At 37.5% G+C, this 27,092-nt stretch overlaps 1 protein-coding gene across 4 annotated transcripts in view; it reads left to right on the top strand.

The window, feature by feature from the left end:
- Window positions 1-1,283: 1,283 nt before the first annotated feature.
- Window positions 1,284-27,092, top strand: part of PKHD1L1 (PKHD1 like 1) — a 193,900-nt gene continuing 168,091 nt past the window's right edge. For 2 of the 4 annotated variants that reach the window (XM_072603267.1, XM_072603265.1), the window contains exons 1-6: window positions 3,306-3,574; window positions 4,205-4,294; window positions 19,452-19,596; window positions 21,111-21,219; window positions 23,713-23,770; window positions 23,904-23,997. In XM_072603267.1, the coding sequence (XP_072459368.1) occupies window positions 3,460-3,574; window positions 4,205-4,294; window positions 19,452-19,596; window positions 21,111-21,219; window positions 23,713-23,770; window positions 23,904-23,997 (611 nt within the window). In that variant the 5' untranslated portion in view covers window positions 3,306-3,459. Of the gene's footprint in view, window positions 1,759-3,299; window positions 3,575-4,204; window positions 4,295-19,451; window positions 19,597-21,110; window positions 21,220-23,712; window positions 23,771-23,903; window positions 23,998-27,092 lie in introns of those variants that run through there. The other 2 variants (XM_072603266.1, XM_072603268.1) reach the window with 2 other exon arrangements.

Raw genomic sequence — 27,092 nt, 5'->3', positions numbered from 1 at the left:
TCCAGGTCAAGATAATTTGTGAATTTTCAGAATTTCTTTCTTGAAAAGTCTTCATCCTTTATGAACCCATTTCCCCGTAAAAGTCTTAGATCAAGAAATTATACCAATCAGTTACCACAATCAGGAATGCCAGGCATTTGATCTGTGGGGCAAGAAGGCCAGAGTTCTAAAGAGCAACCACCCTTTCCCTCCCTTTAAAGCCAAGCATGTAAAAGCAGGGAGAGCCAGGATCTTTGTGGGAGCATTTTGTTATTTTAGACTGGACCTATTACAACTGCAGAGAAGTTGTAAATATCCCATTCTTCTTGCACACCTCCTACATTCATATATATTACAAGATAAAAAATCACCAATACAAAAAAGCATGACAAATGTACTAGTTGGTTCTTTTTAAGACCTGTTATTTCGTTGATAGACATAAAACTCCCTCTATAAATACCAGTCTCCACCTCCTCTAGGCAAGAAGTGGAAACTTTCAAGTACCTACCCTGCCAGAAAAAGTTATCTGGAGCAGTGATATCAAGCTCAAATAAAAAGGAGGAAGGAGGGTCACTAAACCATACACAACTATCCCTGCAAGTTGCATATCAGATTAGAAAACCACATACAGTATTACATTTTGCATGACTTCATATGTATAATCGATATGTTAGAACTCAAAAAATTTTTAGATGAACATTAAAAAATGTTTTAAAAAATAATTGGGAAATATGTAATGATGTAAATAGAAGCATTAAAAAAGAATGCCTCATATTAACAATATCTATTGTATTTTATTTATTTCGCTGAATATTTCCTAATTATGTTTTTATTTGGTTCAGACCGAACTCCATTTGTTGGGACCTGGTGTTTTACAACCTCTGATCCAGAGAGGTACTTAAGGATTGAGAGACTTGCTCATATTTTGAAAGGAATAGTAAGTTGTACATAGCAGATTTGCAGTTTCATGTGCAATCACCTTTTTTATTATGCTATTTTATGGAAATGCTTGTTTTATTCCATAAATTAAAATAAAACAAATGAAAAAGAGAGACTTGCCCAGGACCATATAGCCAATGTATGTCAGAGGAGGGTTCAAAACACAGGTTTTCCTGATGGTGAGTATAATTCTCTAATCACTCTACTGTGGTCTTCAATGCCAGTCTCTTACACTGCTAAAAAGTTATATGAGGCAAAGAGGTGCAGACTGTGCCTTGGATGTGTCCAGGAAGACCCTATGGATAACTAATAACAGTTCAATCAGCAGAGTTAAAATTAAAGCTTGCAGCTCCAGGGTCTAAAAAGAACGGAACATAGACAACTAAAGCAGACAGTGAACAGAGAACTCAACATAAATTAAGAGCACCAGTATCTATTGATTCTCTGCTGGGTAAGGCAGGACTGGACTGATAGTGTGTCGCGGGCTGAGCTCTGTTTCCCAGGGGATCTGCAAAGCTTTGTTATCAGCACGACAAGCTGTTCTTGGTAGTTGGGTTAGCAAGTGGCCGGAGCACAAATGGGGCGGGGTGGGAGGTTTGCGAGTGTGCCAGTGTCTGGGAGGGTGTGAGAACATCCCAGTTGTAGTGCTTCAGGTCCTGGGTGTGGAACTCGTTAGAGAACCGCTATTCCAGCTGCCAGAGGCTCCCCGAGAGCTGGGGGCGAAGACCCCATTTGTCCTAACAGCAACTCCTGACTGAGCACGGAGCATGGAGCGTGGGAGCATATGCGCTACTTTGTATCTGTCGGCGCTGCTCTTCAGCGCTGCGGAGCATGGCACAGGTAACGCGGGAGATGGGGTGGGCGCTGCAGCATCGTGAACGTACTATTGGCACGACCCTTCCTAGCTTCCCTCCCCGCAACCACCAACTCAGACCCAGCCCCGCCGAGCGAGAAGTGGAAACTTTCAAGCACCAATACTGCCAGAAACACACAGCTCTGAGTCCCCGGAAAACTCCGGGAGAAGCCAGAAAGATTAAGAGAAAAGGATTAGGTTGGGTGCCTGGGGGACAGTTACTTGGTTACTAGCCTTGTAGATATTGGGGAGGGTGGGTTTGTTGGGAATGAGGGAGTGTGAGTAAAGTTCAGGAGGGGATAATAGATAAAAAGCTGGAAACGACCTCAGAGGCTATGTAACAGAACTTCTGTATTTACAGATGAACTGAGACCCATGCAGATTAAGTGACTTGCCCAAGGTCACACAGAGCTTGAGCATCAGAGACAGAACTTGAACTCATGTCCTCTGACTCTACAATCAGTGCTTTTTCCAATAGACTTCAGGTTCAAGACAGAGATGGTTTGTGTTAGGTTTTTAATTATTTCGTTTTAGTAATTGATTTATTTAGCGTTTCACCAGGGAAGAGAGCAACCAGGGATCGTAGGTTTGGGCTGGAATATTTTACCCTTCACACTTCCAAAGCTCCTTAAGCCCCAGTAAAGGTAAACTAGCAAAAGCACTGGAGAGCAATGAGGTGAGGTTTGTGCCACCAGGGCAGATTGTCTAGTGTCCTCAGACTGTTACCAGGGAGAGGTCTGGGAAGAAACTGATGAGATAAGAAATTGGAGTGAAGTGCAGGGCCAGATATCTGTAAAAGAATAAACTTGAGACACATTATGGAGCTAGATAAGATATAGTGACAAGTACTAGGTTTCCTATCCTTGACTGTACATTGTCTGGAAATATAAACATATTTTAAACATCTCTAGAATTCTAAAGGCAAGGAAGTATGTGTTTAGGACAAAAAGGAGCTGGGGAGAGAACTTTCACAAGGAATCAAAGACCTTTTGTCTATTTTTATTGAATACTTAAATATATACTGTCTGTATATTTATTTGTAGTCAATATAGACTTCTCCTAATCTTAAACTACTTAATTGCAGTTCCTATGCTCTTTTTGTATGTTCCATTTTCCAACCATTTAATAATATTTATAGCATTTTCTTTCAGCCTTTTGTAAAATTATCCTCATCTCTAAACTATGAATCTGGCATAGTATTGTAATAAGGACATAGTATTGGTGACATTTTTACCTGATTCTTATGTATTATCTTCCCATTTGCAACTAAAAAGGAATTGCTGTGCTTTCTGAAGCCTGCTTTAAAAAAAAAAATGACAGGTTTCTTCTAGATTCCTAATTTCTTTTAATTCCTGTGGCAATGTCCATGATGTTTTTCAAATCTGATACTTAGTACACATGTAAAATTTAGTATGTACAAAACTTGGTGGATATACAGCCTTCGAGTCAGGAAGACTTGTATTCACCTCCTACTTCTAAAACGTATTGTTCATGTGATACTACACAAGTCACTTAAACTCTCAATGCGCCTGGAAAAACTAGGAGTTCCCAAGTGCAGGTGATGGCTTATACTGGTAGAAGTTATTCTTCCTGTACCAATGGAATTTCAGATCCAACACCAAAAACAAAAAAAATTAAAGTATTTACAGAGACTAAACTATTATTCATTTTTGTAAAACTCTGATTTTATGTGTGTGTGCACACATGTATGTACGCATGTAATTTTCAATGTGTTCATGACTTGCTGTGGTCAAACACATTACAGTTTGGATTCATCTTCATTATACTGTAAATTATGTGAAGGTAAGGTTGATCTCTAACTCTGCCCTGACTTGACTTTGTAATTTCATAGTTACTTTTTCCACTTCCCACCTCAATATATGCTTATCCTTAAAATTTTCATATTTTTTGTTATGTTACAAGATTGTGAGATACTTTGTCTAATGGTGTCATATGAAATGAAATACTATTTAATAATTACTTTTGTCAAATAATAATATGAAGAATTGTGTCCAGTAGAATGTAAAATCAGGGACTATTTTGTTTGTCTTTATATGCCCAGTGTCTAGCACAGTGCTTGGCACTCAGAAGATGCAATAGATGCTTGGTTACATCTCTATCACCCATTATAACTATTAATTACATTAATTATAACTATATAACTGGATGAATAACTTATTCTGATCCTAAAGTTATGTACTTTTCCATGATCATTGTGTTGTTATTTATTAAGTTAATATGTCTCTCAGATACCCAGTAAATACTAATAAAACTGGATATAATATTTAGTTCCCTTTCCTTCCATTTCCATAATCTCAGTGATTCTTTCTTCTGTATGGCTGTACTATACAACATAAGTTTTAGACTTTATGATTAGTGATAGAAAGTTCACACTTTCTATTTTTACATTCTTATCATTTGACTCCCTTTCAGATGGCCAAAAGACTATTTCTAAAGTCACAGAAATATTACCTAAATATGGCAGCATAAATGGAGCAACACGGCTGACTATCAAAGGAGAAGGTATGTTTCATTTTTGACTGTTAGTTTCCAGTGTTAAGGTAGAATGTGTGTATGCATATCCCTTAAACATGATTACTGCCATGAATGCAAATGAACATATGAATATGCATGTATATCCATGAGGATATGTGCATATATATTCATTTTTATGATATTTATTTTATATATTTAAAGTATTTAAGATTTATCCAGTGTATTATTTTTTATCTTGTTAAGAATGTAAAATCCTTGAAGGCTTGGAGTATTTGTATGTCTAGTCCCTATTGTAGTGTGTGGCCCACAGTAGACATTTAATTAATGCTTCTTGATTAATTGATTGATTGACTGTTCTCTCTACCTGGCCAGCAAAGTAAAATTCCATTCCTTAGCCTCCTGATCACAACCTTCCAAGAATTCCTGGGAACCTGCCCAACTAAGTTCTTGTTTTTAATTACTTGCTTTGATCTAAGGCCTGGATCTGGATGAGTGAAGAGTTCATACCTGTCACTTAATTTATTTAGTGGAATTTTTTTCATGCCAAATAAAAGCACTAGTCTTTTTAGGGGAAAGGGGGAATTGAAAGAGGAAAAGAAAAGAAAGTTCCCCAAACTGCTCACCCTTGTCCTGTCATATCACCTTGATCATCTAACCTCTTGAACACCATTTTTACTTAAGAACAGTCATCCTTTTTGCCCTTTTTTATATCCCTCGTTATCGTCTACTGCAATACAAGTACATAATAGGCTTCCAGTAAAACTTTGTTGAATAAATAAATGGTTTCTAGAAGCAGGTAGAAATGTGCTTTCCTTTCATAACTTTCCCTCCTCATTCTTTCAATTCTGTACTTTCTGAAGACTAAAAATTAGTACAGTTCTGATCTCTAAAGGCTTTTTAGGTGGTGGAAAAGAAACAATTTAAAATTCAATTAAATGTTCCACTTTGTCTTTCCTTAAAATTAATGTGGAATTTTGAGAAGTATTGTAAGTTATATACATTGGAAAACACTGTTAGTTATTTAGTTACAAACACCACATCAAAAACCAAATTCATTGTCTTTCCCTGACAGTTCTCCCCTCTTTCTAACTTCCCTATTACTGTGGAGGGCACTACCATCCTCTCAGTCTCTCAATTTAGCTTTTGTCCTTTACTCTTTCCATATTCAGTCAGTTGCCAAGTTAATTCTACTTTTATAACATCTCTCACATATGCCCCATTTTCTCTTCTGAAAATGCCATCACCCTGCGTATAGGCTATCATCACTTCAAACTTGGACTATTGAAATAGTTTCTAATTGTTCTCTCTGCCTCGTCTCCCCTACTCTAGTACTTTACTCAGCTGTTACAAGTGATCCTAAATCACTAGACTGGCCATTCAATAAACCCCAGTGGCTCCTTATTACCTCTGGGATTAAATACAAAATGCTCCATGTTAAAGATCTTCTTAGCCTAGCTCATTCCTACCTTAAAGGTCTTCTTACATCTCAGTTCTTTCCACATTCTAAGTGATCCAGTAAAACTGGCCTCTTTGCTCTTCCTCAAACAAAACATTCCATCTCCCACTCAGTGTATTTTCACTGGCAGTCCCCCATCCCTAGAATTCTCTCCTTCCTTTTCCCTGGCATCTTTCAGAACCCAGATAAATCACATGTTTTGCAAGACACCTTTCTAGATCCTCCTTAATGCTAGTGCCTATCATCCATTGTTTATCTCCAATTTATCCTGTATAAATCTTGTTTGTACACAGTTATTTGGATGCTGTCCCCACCATTATACTGTGAGCTCCTTGAGGGCAAAAATCCTTGAGGGATTTTTTATTTTTTTGCCTTTTTTTGTATTCCTACAAAAATAGAGACAAAAAGAGAATGATCAAGGTGAGGCCAGGGACCCTTTTTGCTTTCTTTTATCCCTAACTCTTAGCACAGTGCCTGGCACATAGTGACCACTTAATAAATTCTTATTAACTTGACTCAACAACAAGCATACTTCAATGGATTCACAGACTCACTGGTGTAAGTGATCCTCCCCCAAAACAAGTGATAACCCCTCTATGTTTTTTCAACTGTAATTTTGTTCCATGGATGATTGTCATACATCCTCCATAGAAGATCTCCCTCAATGTCAGAGACCTTACTCCAGTGTTTAACAGTCTGTCCATCTGTATAATCCCTCACTCTCACCAAGAAATAAATGTAAACTAAGTTGAAATGATTTTCAATAGAGTAAGTTAGTGATTCTGCAAAGGTCTGAGGCAATGTGTGAGAATATTTCTAGGTTCTTTACTCCAATTCTTTTTCAGTTTTTCCTCCCCCATTCCTTGTATGGTATTCCTTTACTTTTATATGGAGCAAGTAACCAGGGCAAGCCATGCTTATTAGAGATAAATTTTAAAAATCCACCTACTTTTTAATTCTATTAGAAATTCTTTTAGCTACTCCGAAGCTTTTCTTTTCTTGTCAAGCTTTAAACACATTCTTCTCTCCGACTTTTCCTCAGCTCAAGATCTCACCTCTTACCTCACTGGGAAAACTGAGGTCCCTCTTCTTCCTTTCATCCCAAAAGACCTTGACATCACTCCCTACTCTCTCTTCCTTTCTCCTAGTGTCTGACAATAAAGTGGCTTTTCTCCCCAAAGCAAATCCCTCTTTTGTGACCTTGATCCTGCCCTCTTCTCCAACAAGTAAAAACTCCAAAATGCATTTATTAAGCAACAACTTTATACCCAGCAGTGTGCCAAGCACTAGAGATAAAAAGAAAGTAAAAACCAGCCAATCTTCTCACCTCAATCATTCTCTCTGTATCTCTGTCTTTGTCTCTCTCTGTCTGTGTTCCTATTATTCTCTGTCTCTATTTCTACTTCTAGTTCTGCCTCTGTGTGTCTATGTGTCTCTCTTTGTATGTCTCTGGCTCTCAGTTACTATCTGTGTTTCTTAGTCTGTCTCTCTTTTTTTGCTGGTTTTTACCTTACTTTCTTCAAGCATGTCTCCCTCATACTTAAAAAAAAAACTGAACTCTACCATCCCCTCCAGTTGTTGTCCTGTGTCTCTCCCTTTCTCATCTAAACCCCAGAAAAAGGAACCTAAAATGATTGTCTCTTTTATTTCTCCTCTTACTCCTCATTCCTTTGCAACCTGGCTTTTGGCCTCATTATTAAACTGAAATGATTCTCTCCAAAGTTACTAATGATCTCTTAATTGCTAAATGTGATGGAATTTTTTTTGGCATATGGAATGCTTCTTGATACTGGATTTGACACCATTGACCACCCTTCTCCATCTGGATACTTTGTCCTGCCTTTTTGAGGTATCCAGGTGGCACAGTAGGTGGAACACTGCCCTTGGAGTCAAGAAGATGAAAGTTCAATGTGGCCTCACACACATCCTAGCTGTGTGATACTGGGCCACAGAACATTATCCTTCCTCTCTCTCCTCAAAACCATGCTTCTTCTAAACTGCCCCGTTTCTGTCAAAAACATCTTTCTTCTATTTTCTCTGATTTTAGATATCTACATTTCCCTGCTCTCCCTCACTCCTAATACCCAGTCATCTGTTAAACCTTGTCTTCTCTACTTCCACATCTCTCACATCTGACCCCTTTTCTTGATTCATACAGCTCTGACCATGTTCAGGCCATTATCCCCTCTTACCTAGATTATTTCCGTCGGCCCCTATTTGGTATCACTGCCTCAAGTCTGTCCAATTCAGTCCACCTTATACACTGCTGTCACAGTAATTTTCCTTAAGTACCATGATGTGACGGTCATTCTCCTCAATCATTTTCGTGACTGGTTGTTGCCTATATGATAAAACACAATTCCTCTGTTTAATATTTAAAACCCTCTACAATCTGTCTCCAACCTATCTTTCCAACCTTGTTGAATATTACTCCCCCTCCCACACTCTGAGATCCAGATAAACTGGCCTTCTCTCTGTTCTTTATGTGTGACACTCCATTTCCCATCTCCAATCAGGACTGGCTATTTCTGAAATCTAGAATACTATTCCCTCCTCACACGTACCCCAAATAATCCCTCTCTTCCCTTAAGACACAGCTCAAGCATTACTGTTTTTGTGATGTCTTTCCTACCCTCTGAAACTATCTTATATTTAATTATTATCCTAGCTTCTATATATTACCCTTATATTTATTCCAAATATATATATATGTGCACATATGGATATATGCACATCTATATTTTTTTCTGTTAGAATGTAAGTTTCTTGAGTGTCAAAATTGTTTCAATTTTTGGTTTTGTATCTCAAGTACCTAACAAATATCTGGAACAGTGGATACTTAATAAACGCTCTTTGATTGATGGAAAATTATCAATTAAGATAGTGAAGAATCTTGTTTTTAATAGTAATTTGTCATTAAACAAAGTATTGAACATTATAGAACTAATGCCCTGGAAAAAATTACTTAATTGTTCCTTGTCTCTAAATGCCAAACTAACTCTGGCCTAGCCCCAATAGTCTAGGAACAAGCTAACCATCATATCTAGTCTCACCTCTTCTACCCTTGGGGAAGTACTTTTAATTATCTTATTAGATATCACTGTAATTTTTGCTCTCACTGACATTTTCCCATGATAAAAGCTTAGGAATGAAACATCAGTCATATTGCTACCAAGAGGCTGTGGTTTTCAGTACTTGGTACCCACAAAGCACTTTATACCTTAGAAGTCTCAAAGTAAAACTAGCTGTTTCTTGCTCCTGGATATCAAATACTTTTCCCTCTAATTCTTGGTTTTTGAGCTTGGTCCTTAATGACTTCACATTTAATTCCATTTTTGGAATTTTGCATCTTAATTAACATTGTTTTTGGAAGAGTGCATGCTTCTATATCTCAATAAACTCTTTGAGATGAGTTATGTGAATAAATAAAATGATTTGAACAGTTTTCATTATTATTATTATCAACCATAATAATAATAGCTAATATTTATATAGTGTTTACTATATGCCAAGCACTGTGCTAAAGGCTTTATAATTATTATATCATTTAATTTTTGCAGCAATTCTGGGATATAGATATTATTATTATCCTCATTTTACAATTAAGGGAACTGAGGCAAATAAAGGTTAAACAACTTTCCCATTGTCACATGGCTAGTAAGTGTCTGAGACTGTATTTGAACTCTGGTCTTCCTGATCCAGGCCCAGGACTCTATCCAGTGCTCCACCATATTAAGTTAAATGAATAACTAAAATATGAGAAGACATTTAAACATTTTATTGACTGTGATGTAAGCTTTACTTAATGGTCTTTCATTTTTTATACGATAGAGGCAAATTAGCCTTTGACTTTATGAAAATGCTTCAAACTATTATTATTATGACAAAGTCTAATGCCAAAAATTATTTCCTATGAAACTTAGAGTTTTTTATTTCTTAGTTTTGGAATAATTCCATTCATTGAAGGTTAGATTCCATGTTATTTGCCATTGGTGAGATGTGCACCCACATAAAAAAAATGAAAAAGTGTTTCCTTAGTAACAACACAAGTAAAAGTGTGACATAAACTCTTTAGTAGGTCAAATTATTCTTCTCTTCAAGGTAGAGAAAAATTTCAATTTTCTGGACTTCATCTGTTTTTGCTCTGCATTTCAGGCTTTTCATTCATATTAGGAGAGACCAGGGTCACCTGGGAGATATATTAAGTTATAAAATGAAAAGAAAATAGTCAAAGAACATGGAAGCCCTGAGTTGTCAGGTTGCTATACGTGAAACAGACATCAGTGTCTTATTGTAGGAATTTTTCAGTAAAGCGAATAATTTCAATTCTATTCAATAAGCATTGATTAAGTGCCTCCCATCTCTACTCTGCCTGAGGTCTGATGGATGGAGCAATGGAGTATAACGGAAACAGCAGTTAATTTAGAGTCAGGACAGATCAGGTTAAAATCTCTACCTCCAACACTTAGTGTGGTACCTCAGAAAAGAATCCTGACTGGAATCAGAATATTTGGGTTCAAATCCTTGCTCTGTTACTTACTACTTTTGTGTCCTTGGGTACATCACTTAACTTCCATGAGTCTTAGTTTCCTTATCTGGAAGATGAGGGGCTAGGACTAGAGGACCTTCTATTCTATACCTATCATTAACTTCCCTTGTGTGATCTTAGCATAAAAGTCAGTTTCTTCATGTAGTAAACAAGAAAAATATTTGTGCTATCTACTTCACAGGATTGTTGTGATCAAGCTAGATCAGCTCAAGCCTTTTAAAAGCTTTATATTAAATGAGTATCAACGTAAGCATCAGTTGTTCTTACCTTAGCTGTAACATGAATACAACAAGCATAACTGTGTCTGTTATGTGCTAGGGACTCTGCTAGGCACTGAGGACAGAAAGAGAGAAACAGAATAGTTCCTGCCCTCAAGGAACTTATATTCTACTAGTGGGGACCGTGATGTTTATGAAGCCACTGGGCTGATTTTGTTCAGATTTTCCAGAATTCGAAGTCAGGGGCATCATGAATATTAGGAATGACCACAGACAACTGTTTGATGACTTAGTGAAATGGGATATTTATGAATCTTTGGGCAGCCAGATGAGATGAGTATGTATAGATGGAAAAAGTCACATGTGCAAAATGTTGGACAACCTCAATTAAGCATTATCGCAATTTCCAACACTTTTACAATAATAGTGATTACTTTTCTGAAATATTTTGAAAGCTCTTGTTTATACAAACTGTATTTAACATATATAATAAAAAAGGGAACAGAACTTAGAGTCAAAAGACAGATATCTTAGAACCAAGTCCTAGATGCTTTATTTACTTTCTTTATGAACTTGGATAAGTTACTCAAGTTTTCAGTTTCCCATATGTAAAATGGGAATAACAATATTTGCCTAAAATGCATTGCAGGGTGATAAGAATTATGTGAGAGAACATATGTAAAGTGCCTTGTAACTGAAGAACTACATAAATATATACTGTCATTATTGATCATTGGTATATTTCCCTGTCATAGTAATACAAATAATGATAATATAATAATAGTAATAATATGAATGGACAGAATGCCTCCTCCCATTTACTGATATTTGAATCAGGAGTATGTGGGGGGAGATGCAGTGTGGCATGGTAGAGGGAAACCAGGCCTCTGAGAAAGAGAGTTCTGAGTTCAAGTCCTGCCTGTGACATACACTATTGGTGTGACACTGGGCAATATTCACTTACTTTTTCAGTGCCTCAGGCAACTCTTTATGACTCTAAGATGCAGAAATGTTTCTGATCTGCATTGTTAGACTGGAGTTTCCTCACCAGGTGTTCCCTATTCTTGTGAAGTCACAGTTCATGTTAAAAATAAAATAAAATAAGACTTATATTGTGGAATGATATTGTAAAGACACTTCACTTCTCCCCTGAAAACCTGCTCTTCTTGTCCCTGATTTTCTCATCTTCATTAGTGGTACACACCAACACAGTAAACAAGGTTGAGTGGTTGACCTTTAGAGGCTGGAAGGTAGCTGCCAATACCTTCCCATATAGTGCTTAAAACAGAGAATGAGACCTACGTGTTGGAGGTGTCCAACACAGGTCAGATTATTGTTAGAGTTTGATGTCCTTTGAGAAGGCAGAACCACATCATGACAGAGCTCTAACAAAATCTACATTCTACTTCAGCCCCATACTTCAGGTCTTTCCTGACCCACTACAATAGCCTTCTAATTGTTCCCTGCTTCCCATCTCTCCTTCTTCCATCCATTCTCCATGGTGAATTCTGTTGTATATTCACATGTGTATGATTATCTCAAAAGAAATATTCAGGCTCTAATGAATCAAGTGATATGGTAGAATGAACTTTGGACTTGGAGTCAGGAAGACTTGAGTTCAAATCCAGACTAGGAAATTTATTAACTGTGTGACTGTGGGCAAGTCACTTAACTTCTGTTTGTCTTAGTTTACTCATTTGTAAAATGAGGACAATAATAATACCTACCTCCAGGTTGTGAAACAATATTTTTGAAACATGCTATAAATGCTAGCTATTATTACTATTACCAAATTCTACCCATATTTCCATAAGACCAAATAGACTTTCCCTGATACATTCATGGGAGTGTACCTGCCAGGGGCTTCATCACAGTCACATTCTTATTAGAATTTATATCCTAAAAGCTTTTGCTCTTACTCCCCTTTACTTCAGTTCTCCTCCTCTATTATTCTATCAATATTCCTCACCCACAGTTCCCCACTTCTCCATTGCATAATTCTTTCTGAACTTTCTTTTCAGCCTCATTGTGGCCCTAAGTCCTTTGGTACCACTCTCAATTCTCCCATTTCATCCATATTGTTGTCTCACTTCCTTTCCTTCACCGTCATGATCCTACAGTTATCCAGTTTAATAAGGAAATGCCGTATGCTTTGAGTTCTTTTTCTTCTCTTGCCCTTTTGATATTCCCGATTTATTCATCTTCAGTTTCAGGTAAGTATTAACCAACAAGCTCTTATTTATTAAGCTTTCATTAAATGAGTACTTTGAGCCACACACTATGCTAAATTCTGGGGATACAAAGAAAGGTAAAAAACAGTTTCTATCATCAAGGAGCTCACATTCTAATGGATGATACTACAGGAAAATAACTCAGTGCATAGAAGATATATGCCGATTAGTTAGAAGGTAATCTTAGAGAGAAGGCACTGGGAGAGGGAGCTGGGAAAAGCCTCCTGCAGATTTGACCTGAGTCTTAAAGAAGGAAGACAAGGGAAACTAAGAAGCAGCAGCAACATGGAAGAGCATTTCAGGCATGGGACACGGTTCCCAAAGGCCAGCCAAAGGGAAATGGAACATCATCAGCAAGAAGCAATAGGTCAGCTGGTATAGCTGGGTTATAGTGTGGAGAAGAATAAATAAAGTATAAAAAGATTGTCAAGGTAGGAGGGGACCAGGTTATAAAGAATTTTATATTTGCTGCTGAATATAATAGAGATTTTATTGAGTAAGAGGGAGAGGGGTGAAATGGTCAGACTTGCACTTTAAGAAAATCACTTTGGCTGCTGGAGAATGGATTGGAGTGGGGAGAGACTTGAGTCAGGGAAGGCTATTCTATTGCAATAGAACTAGAGAGAGGTGATGAGTGCCTTTACTAGGGCACTTTACTAGCTGTGTGAGTGCAGAGAAGGGGAAGTACATGAGAGATGTAGTAAAGGTAGAAATGATAATATTTGACAATGTGTTGGATTTGGGGAGGGAGTGAGAGTAAGGATTCAAGGATGAAGGTTGAGAATCTGAGCAAATCAGAAGAGAGTGGCACCCTTGACAATAATAGGAATATTGCAAAGAAGGAAGAGTTTCAGAGAAGGAAATGTGTTTTATTTTGAACATTTTGAGTTTGAGATGCCTATGGCATATCTAGTACCATGTTCTCCAAAGCAGCTGAATATGTGGAACCACCAAGAAGAAAGCCAAGGGCTAGTTATTTAGATCTGAGATTCACCTGCACAAATATGACAGTTGAACACCTAGGGGCTGATAAAATCACTGTTGTGTTGTGATTTTCCTTTGTTCTTGAAGAGGACCATGACATCAGGGAGATGATGACATGACTTGCAATTGAGTTTGATTTGAAGGAGAGAGGGCTGTACAAGGTCACCACCTTCATTTTCTCCTCCAGAGCCATCTGGGTCCAGTGGCCAGATATTCATCAGGATGACTGGAGATGACCCAGGATGCAGTGGGACACCTTGGCCCTTTTAGGTTAAGGTCTTTTCAGGTTCTCGCTTTGAGTGAGGTAATGCATATTCAGTGAATAGGCCTCTTTAAGAAGTGGAGAGCAAAGAAAAAAAAGAAAAGGGGACCCAAGACAGAGCCTTGGAAGATACCCATACTTAGTGGGCATGGCATGAATCAGGCCTACACAACCTGTGGCCCATGGGCTGTTTATGGCCCTCTGGCTGCTTGCAGTAAGCCAAAGGATTTCCAGCCGCTGAAAAAAATGTAGAGGAAAACATCCTTTGTACATAGATGAAATCCTTTGGGGGTCGCAGGTTGTTTAGGTCTGCTTTAATGAAGATCCAGTAAAGGAGATGGAGAAGGAACATTCAGACAGGTGAGAGGGGAAGCAGGAGAGAGAAGCACCATGAAAATCTAGTAGAAGATAGCATTTAGGAGGAAAAGGTTATCAGCAATCTCGCTGCTACAAAGAGGTCAAGAAGAATGAGGATTGAGAAAAGGAAATTCAATCCAGCAATTAACAGGTCATTGGTAACTCTGAAGAGTGGAGCTTCATTTGGAAGATAAAGTTTGAAGCCATTAGAGAATTAAGAATGGAGGAAGAAGAAAGGAAGTTGTGGTACTTAGAACAGGTGGCTTTCTCTAGGAGTTTAACTCAAAGGGACAGAAGAGATGTAGAAACATAGCTAGCAAGAATGACTGGAGTAATTGAGATAGTTTTGTTTTTTTTTAAGTGGGAGAGACATTGGTATGTTTATAGACAACTGGGAAGGATCTATTCAATAGGAGAGAGATTTAAGATTAAAGACAGATGGTATATGATAATGGAGGTAATCTGCTGGAAAAGACAGAAGGAACTGGAATCAAAGGTGCATGTAATAGGAGTTGACCTTGGCAAAAAGAAGCACTACCTCTTCATTAAAGATTGGAGTGAAAGAGGAGGGAATGGGAGAAGATGCCTGAGTGATATCTCAGTGTTGTGAAATGAGGGGAAGATAAGAGGGAGTCCTTGACAAATGGCCTTCTTTTTTTCAGGAAAGTATAAGGCTCATTTTAGAGGGGTTAGGGTACTATTATAACTTGTGGAGAAATGAGAAGTTGCTGTGGAAAATGAATAATGAATTATTTAGGGAGGAGTAGAATTATTTCCTTGGGAGCAGCTAGGTAGCTCAGTTGATAGAGTGCTGGGCCTGGAGTCAGGAACATCTGAGTTCAAATCTAGCCTCAGACATCTACTAGTTGTGTGACCTTTGACAAGTCACTTAATCTCTGTTTGCCTTAATCTGCCACAGAAGGAAATGGCACACTACTCCAGTAGTATCTGCCAAAAAATCTCCAGGAAAGGTATTGGCATGCTATGGTCCACGGGGTCAGACACAACAGAATTATTTTCTTACTGACACAAAGATCCAGTTGAGATTAGATAATAAATTTGTGATGGACCCAACCAGCTCCATTTTGCAGCACATGAATAGGTATGACAGAGACATATGGTAAGAGTAATGCAGATCTAGGGGTCAACAAGGCATGATTGTTGATAGTCCAAGGTGACAAGGGATTTGAGAGTGGCAGAGAGTATAGAACTGAAGTCATTCACCAAAAAGTCCATTCAGAAAATGGAAGAATTCAGAGGTGATGGCCTTAGAAAGAACTATGGAATGAAAGTCACAGTGGAAATGAAGAACAGGGTTAGGAATCATAAGGAATCATAATCATAAAGTAAAGGAATTTTGGAGCTCATGAACATGTAAGTGGAACACTAGTGGATAATGTGTTGTGGTTTATCCTTTGTTCTTGAAGAGAACTATGACATCAAGATGATGCCATGACTTGCAAGTGAATTGGGAGGGCTGTGCAAAATCACCAGTCTCACTTTCTCCTATGGAACCATCTGGGTCCAGTGGCCAGATATAGATCAGGACAACTGGAGATGGCTCAGGATGCAGTGGGTTACTTTGACCTTTTTAAGCTAAGGTTTTTCCGAATTCTCACTTTGATTAAGGCAATGCCCATTCAGTGATTAGGGCTGTTTAAGAAGTGGAAAATGACAAGATCAAAGTTATGATGTAGGGGAGGTAGAGTGGAGTAGTCAGTTGCTGAGTAATAATGATTGAGAGGTAATCCGGAAGTGGCAATGAGGAAAAAAATATTCCAATGACTCTCCACCCCTTTTTCTGTCACAGTTGGGAATATGAAAGGAGGTAGAGATAGTACTAGAAATAGTTTTTGAGAAAGTAGTGTAACCAGAAAGGATCCATGTCTTACTCAGTGCCAGAAGCTGGAAAGAGTGAAAAAGGAAAAGGGTTAAGGTAAAATGAAGTTTATTATGGGGCAGGCAGAACTGGAGTAGGACAGTGGGAATGGGACTGGGTGAAAAATATGAAAATAAGGTAACAGATTTTTGGGAATGGAGAAGAAGGTTTGTATAATGGCAGCCCCAGATGCAGAATCACTGGATTAGGGAGAACATGAGGGATATAGCAATCAATGAGAAATTTGTCCAGGTAGAATATTAGTAATTGAGTGGAGGAAACTAGTGATTAGACTATTAAATATTGGGCAATCCCTATATTATACCTTCTTCACTCCTACTCCCCAAGTACCGAATAATGCTAGAAGTGGTCATCAAACCATGGTGAAAGGGTCCATTACAAATGTATGCAGTGTAGACTTAACTGGGGCCATATTGATACCTAACAACCCTTTTATTAATCTTTGATAGGGTACCTCTCACATGGCTCATAATAGTTGTTCCCTACATTTCCCTCTTTTCTCCATCTGTATTCCTTCCACTTTCAGCAGATATTTTTTTTCTTATCTTACTGAGATGAAGGCTCTGTCAGGAGTCTATCCTCCATATTTCAAAACTTTTTTCTACCTTCTATCTTCTTCTCCTTTACTCTAATCCAGAAGATAAGACAACACTAGCTGCTAACAGATTCAAGACCTTAAAGTAAGCTCATGAACTCCAACTCTGGAAGTTCACATTTCTTTGACTTGTGTTCCTTACATAGTCCACTATAGCTAGATGGCCTCATGGTTTGTTAATGCTCATAAATCTTTTTTTTTCCATCTGCCTGGCCACTGACCTCTCACGGCCAGAGACCATGCCCTGGGGGACTTGACCTTTTCAGTTCTGGAACTCTCATTTTGAGGCACACACTGTCCCAACTGGTGAGTGCCTCACATGGCCTACCTACCATCCTCTCAGAATTTTTCCTGTGTGCTTACTGTTTCCTAAATTTTGTACTCTATCCTTCCTGCAGTCATACAAGCCAACACCCATGCCTGGAATTTATTTCTTTCTAATCTTTTCCTTTTAGAAAGAGTTTCAAACCGCTGTTCTTTTTTTTTTTTTTTTTTGAGCCTCTCGCGGCAGGCTGTCTCTGCTCCAGATATGCTCTTTCCTCTTGCCAAATATCTCCTTTTCCTTCCTTTTTCTAGAAACTTCTACAATGTTCATGTTCCATACTTCAATTAGTACTTTGCCCTACTAATCCCTAGCATTTCTCTCTCAGCCTGTGACAAATAAAAGGGGTAAACCAATCAATACAAACTGGGTGGAGAGCCCATCCTCTCTCTACAAAATCCATTGCCCTTGTCTATACCATAAGCTACCATGGTGGAAGGATAGTGGTGAACTTTCCTAGAGTGGAGAAGATGGAACCTTAACCAGGAGTGATGGAAGAGTTAGCAAAACTGGTTATTTCAAGCCTGTGGCATTACTACTGAACATCCTGCCCCCTTCCCCATTTCTAACATGGCTGGAATGCCCATTATGCCTGAGGTTCTGACAGCTTTACTGGCTGTATCTTTAGCTTATCTCCTTCGCTCCTCCATGTTTCTTATCCTGGAGTCTCAAATTAGGCTTTAAGCCTTCTATTGTATGAGTTAAAATAAACAACGATGCATCACAATGAATAGAACACTGGACCTATAGTGTGAACCTGAATTCCAGTCCAGCCTCAAACACTTACTAGCGATGTGCAGTACCTGTCAGAGTTGTGCACTTTGCAAACTTAAAGTGCTATGTAAATTGTAAATATTATTATTAGGATATACCATAATAAAGACCTATTGTTATAGGCTGCCCTGAAATGCCAGATCATTTTATAAAACGTTTTAGTTCCCAGATTGTTGAAAGGGATAGGGACAATGTCCTCACAATGCACAGTTACAACCATATCACTCCCCGTTTAAAATTCTTAGGATTCTCCCAAAGATAAAGTATAAATGTTTCCAACACTCTCCATAATCTGTTTCCACCTTGCCTTTCCAGAGAGGATAGAGAGATAGCCTTGAAGACAAGGTGACCAAGATTGAAGTCCTGCCTTTAATATATATTGGCTATATGACCTTGAGTTATTGAGGTTAAGTCACTTCACCTCAATGTTCTAGGCATATCTCAAAGACTACAAGTGGAAGGAATTCTTCTCCTTAGGGTTTCTTAAACCAATAAAATTACAGTTCAGTCCCTATCACTCTCCTTTCCAACTTTATTTCACATTATTCCTTTACATGAGCGTCAACTAAACTAGACTACTATCTGTTCCCTATCTTACAGAAGCACAGAATTCGGGGTGAAAAGAGAACAATCTTAGTGACCATATCATCCAACCTACTATACCCCAGATTAAGCCCCACCATAACATCCAGACTTTACTTGAAGAACCTCTAATGAGAGGAAACCTAGCAAGACAACCTACTCCATTTTTTGGATAGCTAAAGTTAAACATTTCTCCTGACATCATCTAAATTTTCCTCTTTGCAACTTCCACGCATTGCTCCTGGTTCCTCCCTGCAAGGCCAAAAGATCAGGTCTAATCCATCCTTGAGTGACAGCCCTTCAGATACTTGAAGACAGCTGCCATGTTTCTCTGATTCTTCCCTACTCCAGGCTAAGCATTCCCAGTACCTTCATACCCAGTACCTGCTGATCATGTGAGACAGACTGTCACCGTTATGGTTGCCATCCTCTGGATGCTCTCTTATTTACATGTCTTATCTTGCTGTCTTCTGTTTCCATACAATGGTGTAGGCTGTCCTTTATCCTTGAAATGCACTCCCATCTACCTACTGACATTCTTTCTCCCGTGAAGACTTAGTTCAAGAATCACCTCCTTCAGGAAAACTTCAAATCTCCCCAAAACAAATTTCTCCCCAACTTCTTCCAATTTTCCTGGAATATTTTATCTGGATTTCTCTCTTTCCTCTATCACATTCTACCTGGTATCAATTACACTTATTTGTGTACATGTTTATTCCCACTCTCCCCACTGGATTGTGGATTAAAGCCAACTGACAACTATGTTCATTTACATCTTTGCATCCCTACTTGCTAATACAAATCCTTGTACATAGTAGGTGCTTAATAAATGTTTGTTGAATTGAATGAAATAGAATATAAGTGATTATTAAATAGATTGGTATTGACAAAAAATGGTTAGATTTATGGAATTTTGTTCTTATTATTCATTTTTCAGTTTGTTTTCTCTTTCAGGCTTTGCTCAAGCAAACCAGTTTAATTATGGAGTTCATAATGAGCTGTTGGGGAACAGTGTTCATTTTGTTTCTGCTACCCAGTCAATACCTTGTGATGTTGAAAAGGATGCAAGTCATTCAACTCACATAACCTGCTACACTAGGTATCTTTGAAAAAAAAAGGTCTTTTAAAAAAAACTTTTAAAGTTGTAATATACAAAACTTACATATATTATCATTTGTGTCAGTCTAAACTTCAAAGTAATAATTACCATAATCGCTGTTGTAACATTATTGTGATTATTTTTAAATATTGTAAGCATGCAGAACAGGGATTCTGCATATTTTTAAAAATATTTTTGATAAAATATTTTAATTGTTTTCTTTTGTTATCCCATATATTTTATTTTAAGCATTAAAAAACACTATTCTGAGTAAGGTTCCATAGGCTTCACCCGACCGTCAGAGGTCCATGCCACAAAAAAGGCCAAGAACCCCTGATGAAGAAAATTGTTAGATCTCAGGGTAATACATTGCAATTATTATTCCTTACATTCAGAATGATGGTTGGAGTTGGGAAAGTTGATGGTAGGGGAAGGAGATGAGTGCAGAACATGACAACATCAATTAATGAAAAGAGTGCTAGGTCTGGAGGACAGTGGACTTGAGTCTGACTCCTGTCCATGCTAATTATGTATATTACCTTGGGAAAGTTACTTAACCTTTTCTGGGCAGACAGTGACTCTAGATCATGGGGATTAAGAGACCAGGAGCTGAAAATTTACCCATGATAACATGGAGAATGTCTGAGGCACAGAATCTTTGCTCTTATATGTTTGTGTCTCATAGAGACTAGGAAGAGACAACCAAGAGTCCAAGACCCAGGCTCAGACTTACCTAGCTGCCATATGTGAGTAGCTGCTTTAGGAGTTTAGGAAAAGAGGAAAGATGTTCCCTGTTCCTCCTTTTTCCCTAACACACACACACACACACACACACACACACATACACACACACACACATACACATACACACACATCCATGAAGTCTCAAAGAGAGAGTTCCATTTGACACATTCCAGAGAGAGGAATAAGAAGTGAAAGCAGAAGTTGTCTTTTCCTTAGAAGTCTACTAAATTGTGGCTTCCTCTGAACGAATGGTCATTTTTTAAAAAACATATTCCCCTATTCCCACTATCATCACAGTGACCAGGGAATTGCTGTGTCATACCAAGATACCAAATTTTTCAGCTCTGGGATCAGAGTCTATGTGACCTCCTAAAAGGGGCCCAGCATCTTACAGAATAGGGGGAATCATGTTTACCCCGTTGCATAAAGTACTTTGTAAACCTTTAAGTGATATAGAAACATAATTACTATATCATTTTGTGCATATTAGCTTCAGTATGAAATACATGATCAATGATCATTTTGACTTTTTAAGTTATTTGATACAACTGCATAACAGATCAGAGAGATAATAACATGAGATTGGTTTCTATTTGACCTTGAACAAAGACAATATTGGAGGGCTGTATCTGTCATTAAAATGTTATTGAACTTGAAAGGATTGGGAATTTATTAATATTTTAGGAAACACTTAAGGTTGGGTAGGATTATTTTATTAATGTTGTATTTTAATTTAAAATCCCACATGCTATTTCAATTCATTTTTCTAGAGCAATGCCTCAAGATACTTATACAGTCAAAGTCAGTGTGGATGGAGTTCCTATTACAAATGACAATATCTGCAGAGGCCATGTCAACAGTTGGGCATGTAGCTTCCAGGTGTGTAGATATCCCATATCTTTTTTTTTTAAACTTGGTAGGAAACATAATGAGTAAGTCAAGTTTAAAATACTAAAAAATGAAGACCTCATTTTCATAGAAAGTGATATTATAGAGGATTTTTTCTTATCCTTGCAGCTATGTGGCCCAGTTGATAGGAGTTCTGGCCCTGCAATCAGGAAGACCTGAGTTCAAATCTTGATTCATGCTCTCTTCCAACTACTACTACCTCTCTCCTCAAATTACCTTGCATTTGGTTGTATTTGTTTATTTAGGTATATGCAGTTTCCCCCTTGAGGGCGGGGCAACTTAATTTTGTCTTTTTATTCCCTAGTCCCTAGCACTGTGATTGCCATATAGTGGCATTATTGGTCAGTACTGATCTATTGGCTCTTAATAAACGCCATTGATTAATTGTTTGGTTTTTGAAAACTTCTCTTTGTTCTTAGCTAATTCATGCTGTCTTTTAGTTTGACTATCATTCTCTTCCTAAATGCTCAAAAACAATTTGCCCCAGATTTGGTGGGAAATTGACATCAGCTCACTAAGCCTACCTTGTGGTTCCATCTTTTCTCCCTTTTAAAATGTTGAGACATTAACCCACATCCAGTCTTTTTTGGCTCAGTTCCTCAAAGTTTATTGACAGCCATTTAGTAATCTTATCTCTAGGTCAATCAGGAGATATTGTCCATGTTCTTAGGCAGCAAGTATACATGAAGATGAAATAACAATAACAAGTTTAAAAGGGAACAGTGCACAAAAGGGTTTATACAGGGAGGTATGATATATTTAGTGGAAAAGGACTCATCTTTATCTGAGGAACCAGGAAATGATCGTAATAACATCTGAGCTGGTCCTCGGAAGGGAGAAAATAATTTCAATAGACAAACTGGAAATAATCTGTTTTAAATCATAGGGGAATGGCTTGTGGAAAAGCCTAGAACCAATAGAGGGCACTATGAGATCACAGAATGATTACTAGTCCAATTTCAAATTTCAAAGTGTGGAGAGAAGTAGTAAGACAATAGGATGAGAAAGATTAGCTGAAGTCAAACCATGGCTGGCTTTGAATGCCAGAATAAGGAGTTTTTTGTTGTTCTTTTTTTTTATTGTACCTTTTTGACAATAAGGATGTCCTGAAGGTTTTTTCGTGGTAGAGGGATGTGATCAGATATATATATTAGATTACTTTAGCAGCAGCATGAAGGATGAATTGGAGAGGAGAGAATTTGGAAGTAGGAAAATTAATTAGGAAGCTAAGTGAGAGGAAAAAAATGAAGGTTACGGATGAGTCAGAAATGACTCCAAATTTTGGAGTGTGGGTGTCTGGAAGGATATTTCTACCATCAACAGAAGTAGTAAATTTAGGAGAGTCCTATTTTGAGGGAGAAGATGCTATAAATTTAGGGTATGTTGAATTTCTTTTGAAGCTAGATCATCAAGGAGGAGCTGCTCCACAGGTATGGAAATTTGAGACAGGGGCTCTAAGGAGAAATTGGGGCTAGATGTGTAGCTCTGAGAGTTGTTTTCGTGAAAGTGCAAATTCAAACCACTGAAATTGATAAGATCTTTGAGAGAGTGTAGAAGAAGAAGGAAGGGGAATCAAGGAGAGAGTCTTAGGGGGTTACCACCCTTAAAAGGACACAGGACAAGAGGGATCAGGCTTCAGGGAAGGAGACCATAATGGAACCATCAAAGAGATTGGAGGAAAACTAGGAGAGGGAAGTATCAGAATTAAAGGGAGGAGAAAGTATCAAGAAATGGGAAATAGTCACCAGTGTCAGATGGTATAGAATGGTCAGTGGAGGTTGGTCTGGCATTTATTATATGGAATAAGGCAGGGTACTGAAGCATTAACATAGGTGGGGGAGTATCTTATAGATGAATAAATGACAAGAAGAAGAATTGGAAGGTCACATGCACACTCAGATCTATAGTAGTAAGCAAGGTCATGTAGCATATGAGACTATCTGGTCCAAACCCCTCATTTTACAGCTAAGCAGACTGAGGACTAGGGAGGTTAGGTGATTTGTCTAAGACTACACAGGTAATAAACACCAGAAGTGGAGTTTGAACCTAGGTGATCTCACTCTATAGTCAGTGCTTTTTTATCATGCCAAATTGGATGAAATAAGTTTAAATGGAGATGCGGCTGTTGAATAAGAGTGGCAGAGCAAGGCTGTGGATATTCTCAGGCTTTTGGTTTCAGGGCAGCTATGGCTCTCTGTGCACAGAAACACAGAGTACTCCATTTTAAAATTCAAGTCCCATGTCGTTTTAAATAATAATTGACATGAAAAATATCTTCTAAGGGTTAGAATTATCAGGTTAATTACTTCAACTCAACATTTCAATTTGTATGCATAGCCAATTAAAATGAAAATATCTGAACAATTTCTGTAGTAGAGATTAGTTTTACATACAAATTGGAATATGTAATGCTTAGAAGGTGCTGAAGATATAGTGCTTCATATGTATTCTTGTTGTTTGTAGACCAAAAATTTCAGAACTCCAACCATAAGGAACATCACCCCTTTGACTGGATTACCAGGTCAGTTATAAAACAGCCAAAATGCCTTCATTTCATCTACAATTTTGTGATATTCTATTTTGTATTATAGCCTAATATACATTTAAATACATAGCTTTAGTTAACCAATACCACTTTATCCCTCTGTTTCTAGGCTCATTAATAACAATCCGAGGCAGAATCTTCACAGATGTCTATGGAAGTAACACTGCTTTGAGCTCTAATGGAAAAAATGTTAGGATTTTGAGGTACTTGTTTTATCTAGCAACATTCATTTAACTAACAGGCAAAATGTAATATTCCATCAATAATATGTATGATACTGTTAAATATGTCCGCAAAATGACGAGACTGAATGAAATGATTGCTAAGGTACCTTGTGATTGTAACTTGCTCTGGTATCAAAATGCTTCCATGTAGTAAAACGTGACCATGAACCCCAGCAATATTGCAGAAATGAAACTATACAGATTGTGAGATGAATGCAATTGAATTGACTTGGGGCTTCTGGCCAGTTGTCCTCATTTTCCATCTGAGTCAGCTCCATCTGTCTCTACTGGGGAAAATAAAAGTAATGCTAATCAAAGTCACTTGGAGCCAAGTCAGTATCATAGCAATAATGGGAATAAGTATAATTACATTTCAGAGCTGGAAGAGAAGTAAGAAATTATTTAGCCCACACATTTTACAGATATGGAAACTATACCCAGAGACTGACTATTACAGGGTCACATGGCTAATTAGTGTTAATGTCAGAGCTAGAGCCCAGTTCTTGTGATTCTTAGTCCACTACTCTTTCCACTATGCTATGTTGCCTCTAAGAATCATCATAATTTATTATCATATATATCATGTATAATAAATTGACATATGTATATAGTATGCAAGATATACTGTAACGTATAACATAACAGAATTAGATATTTAAGAGCTAATAAGGATTTGAAAAGGTCTTTGTTTTAAATGAAAGTGATTATTATAGGTTTGATTCTGGTTCTTTTTACTTAACTGTCACGTGTCCATTGTGAATTGTGAGGCTTGTCTTGCTTTGGTTCTTGTTGCAGTCTGTTTTGTCACTCATTTTTTGTGGAAATTCTTTTTGATGCCCCCTGTTCTTGCCACATGTATCAGACAGCAGTGAGTGGGAAGTAACAATGGTAGTGAATCGTGCTATCATAGATAAAGAAAGGAACTTAGAGATCATTTAGTCCAATCTTTTTATTTTACAGATGAGTAAGTTGAAAATCAAAGAAGTTAACTATCTTGTCCAAGGTCCCATTGCTAGTTATGATAGAGCTACGACTTGGTCCAGTGCTCTTTCTATTAAGCCACAGTAATCGGAATCATGTTTGTAATAATAAAAATCTTACTAATGATGACATATAAGAACCCCCCAAAGAACAAGGATCTGGTTATTTGTAGTTACGTATGCAGTTAAAAGAAGTCCAATACAATGACAATTCAAGTTGGATTAAACAAGAAACAGAATCTTGTGCACTATCAATATGAATAATGACAAAATAGTTACATTAAGGGAATCACTCTGCAAAACTGGAAAACAAAGGGACTGCCTAATTATTAGTTATTATTGCTATAACCATTATACAGTTGTGTTAGGCTAATTCTGTAATTAACTCAAATACTTCACAGTGTGAATTGACTAGCAATAAACCTTATTGGCTTCCTCCCTACACATCTGACCCCATCTTTCGTAACAGAAAGCATCACATATCTGCTACCAAAAGATAAAAACATCAGCAAGCCATCCAAATGTAGGTCAAATTCATGTTTATATATTTTATACAGAGCACTCCCTGTTAATATCATTTTAAAAAACCATAAACAGAAGAAAACTGAATGTAAAGGGATAGCAAGATAGTAACTTGTTGCAGGACTGAATCTGAATCTCCACTGAAAAGATGAGAAAAATGAGGTAATGATGAAGTGAAACTGCAAAATCCATGTTGTAAATAATTTCTAACGTCTATTCTGGATCTTAAATGTAGCTATGCTAACTCAGATTATTACTATGATATTAGCATGATTCCAAGTGACTGTGATAACAGATAATAACTTATGCTACATCTCTTAGATATGAATATGGAAGTGCAAAATATAGCAAAGAGATTTGTTTGGTTGGTTATAGTTTTCTGAAAAAGAGCATGGAAAATATAAATCAAAAAAGTGTTTGATAGTTGCTTTTTTTTAATTAGGAAAGGGAGGTGAGAAGTTGTAGAGAGGAGGAGGAATTTCATTAACTTTTAAAATAGGAGAGATACAGAGAAAAAATATGTCATAGATAGCAAGGAAGTTATCTTTATACTTGTTTATTTCAAATTAATTTCTAAGTAGTTAAGAGCAAGACATTGAAATGTCTTATCGATTTTTAGGTGGGGGGTTTAGAACTAGATTCATTTAAAGCCAACAGGTGTAGGAGTACAGGAGAAATTTATGATGAGACAAGTAATGTAGATGAGTAGAGAATGAAGGAGGCAATTTGGGGATTTTTAAGAAAAATCTCATAAGAATTTGTGAAAACTCCTCAGAGTTTTTTTTAGGTTTTATTATTTTAGGAGAAAAAGAAAGATCAAAAGAAGGAATAGGAGCTTTATACAGGGTGGATAGAATGATAGTAACTGACAAAAAAGAAAACACAGAGTTGCTTAGTTTTTGCTTTGTTTCTATTTTCTCTATGGGGGAAAGTGACTATCAAGGAGTTGATACCTCAGATAAAATAGGAGATAGAGGGAACTTAGTTGCACATAGTGAATTCAAGTCATCTGACCAGGATGAACTATATCCTTGGGTTTTGAAAAAATTAACAAATGTGATTGCTGAGCCATTGACAGATGATGAAAGAGCCTGAAAAAATGTAGTAGACATCAGAAGACTGAAGAAGGGCAAATGTTATCCCAGTTTTCACAAAGGGGAAAGGGAACAACTTCAAAACTATGGGCCAGTGAACCTAAAATACCTGGAAACAGTCTAGAAGGGATCATTAAAGAGATGGTCCATAAATAACATGGATAGGAAAACAGTGGCTTCGTGGAGCCAGTTGGCTTCATCAACAACAAATCATGCCAGATTAACATCTCCTTTAAAAAAAAATGCAACAGGATTACTAAACTCTAATGAGGGAAATGCTGTGAATATAATTTGTCTAGATTTTTAGCATATCTCCTAATAAAGTTCTCACACTATTCTTGTGGAGAATATGGAGAGAAATAGGTCATATGTTTTCAATCAGATTCAAATTCAAAACTAGTTGAATGATCATACTCAAAGAATGGTCATTAATGGTTCAATGTGAGTATGGCAGGTCTTCAGTGGAGTTTCCTAGGGA

Source organism: Notamacropus eugenii, chromosome 4 (genome assembly GCF_028372415.1).
Source record: "Notamacropus eugenii isolate mMacEug1 chromosome 4, mMacEug1.pri_v2, whole genome shotgun sequence".
NCBI lineage: Eukaryota > Metazoa > Chordata > Mammalia > Diprotodontia > Macropodidae > Notamacropus > Notamacropus eugenii.
The sequence above is the reverse complement of the archived record's forward strand: the minus strand, read 5'-3'. Positions and strand labels throughout refer to the sequence as shown.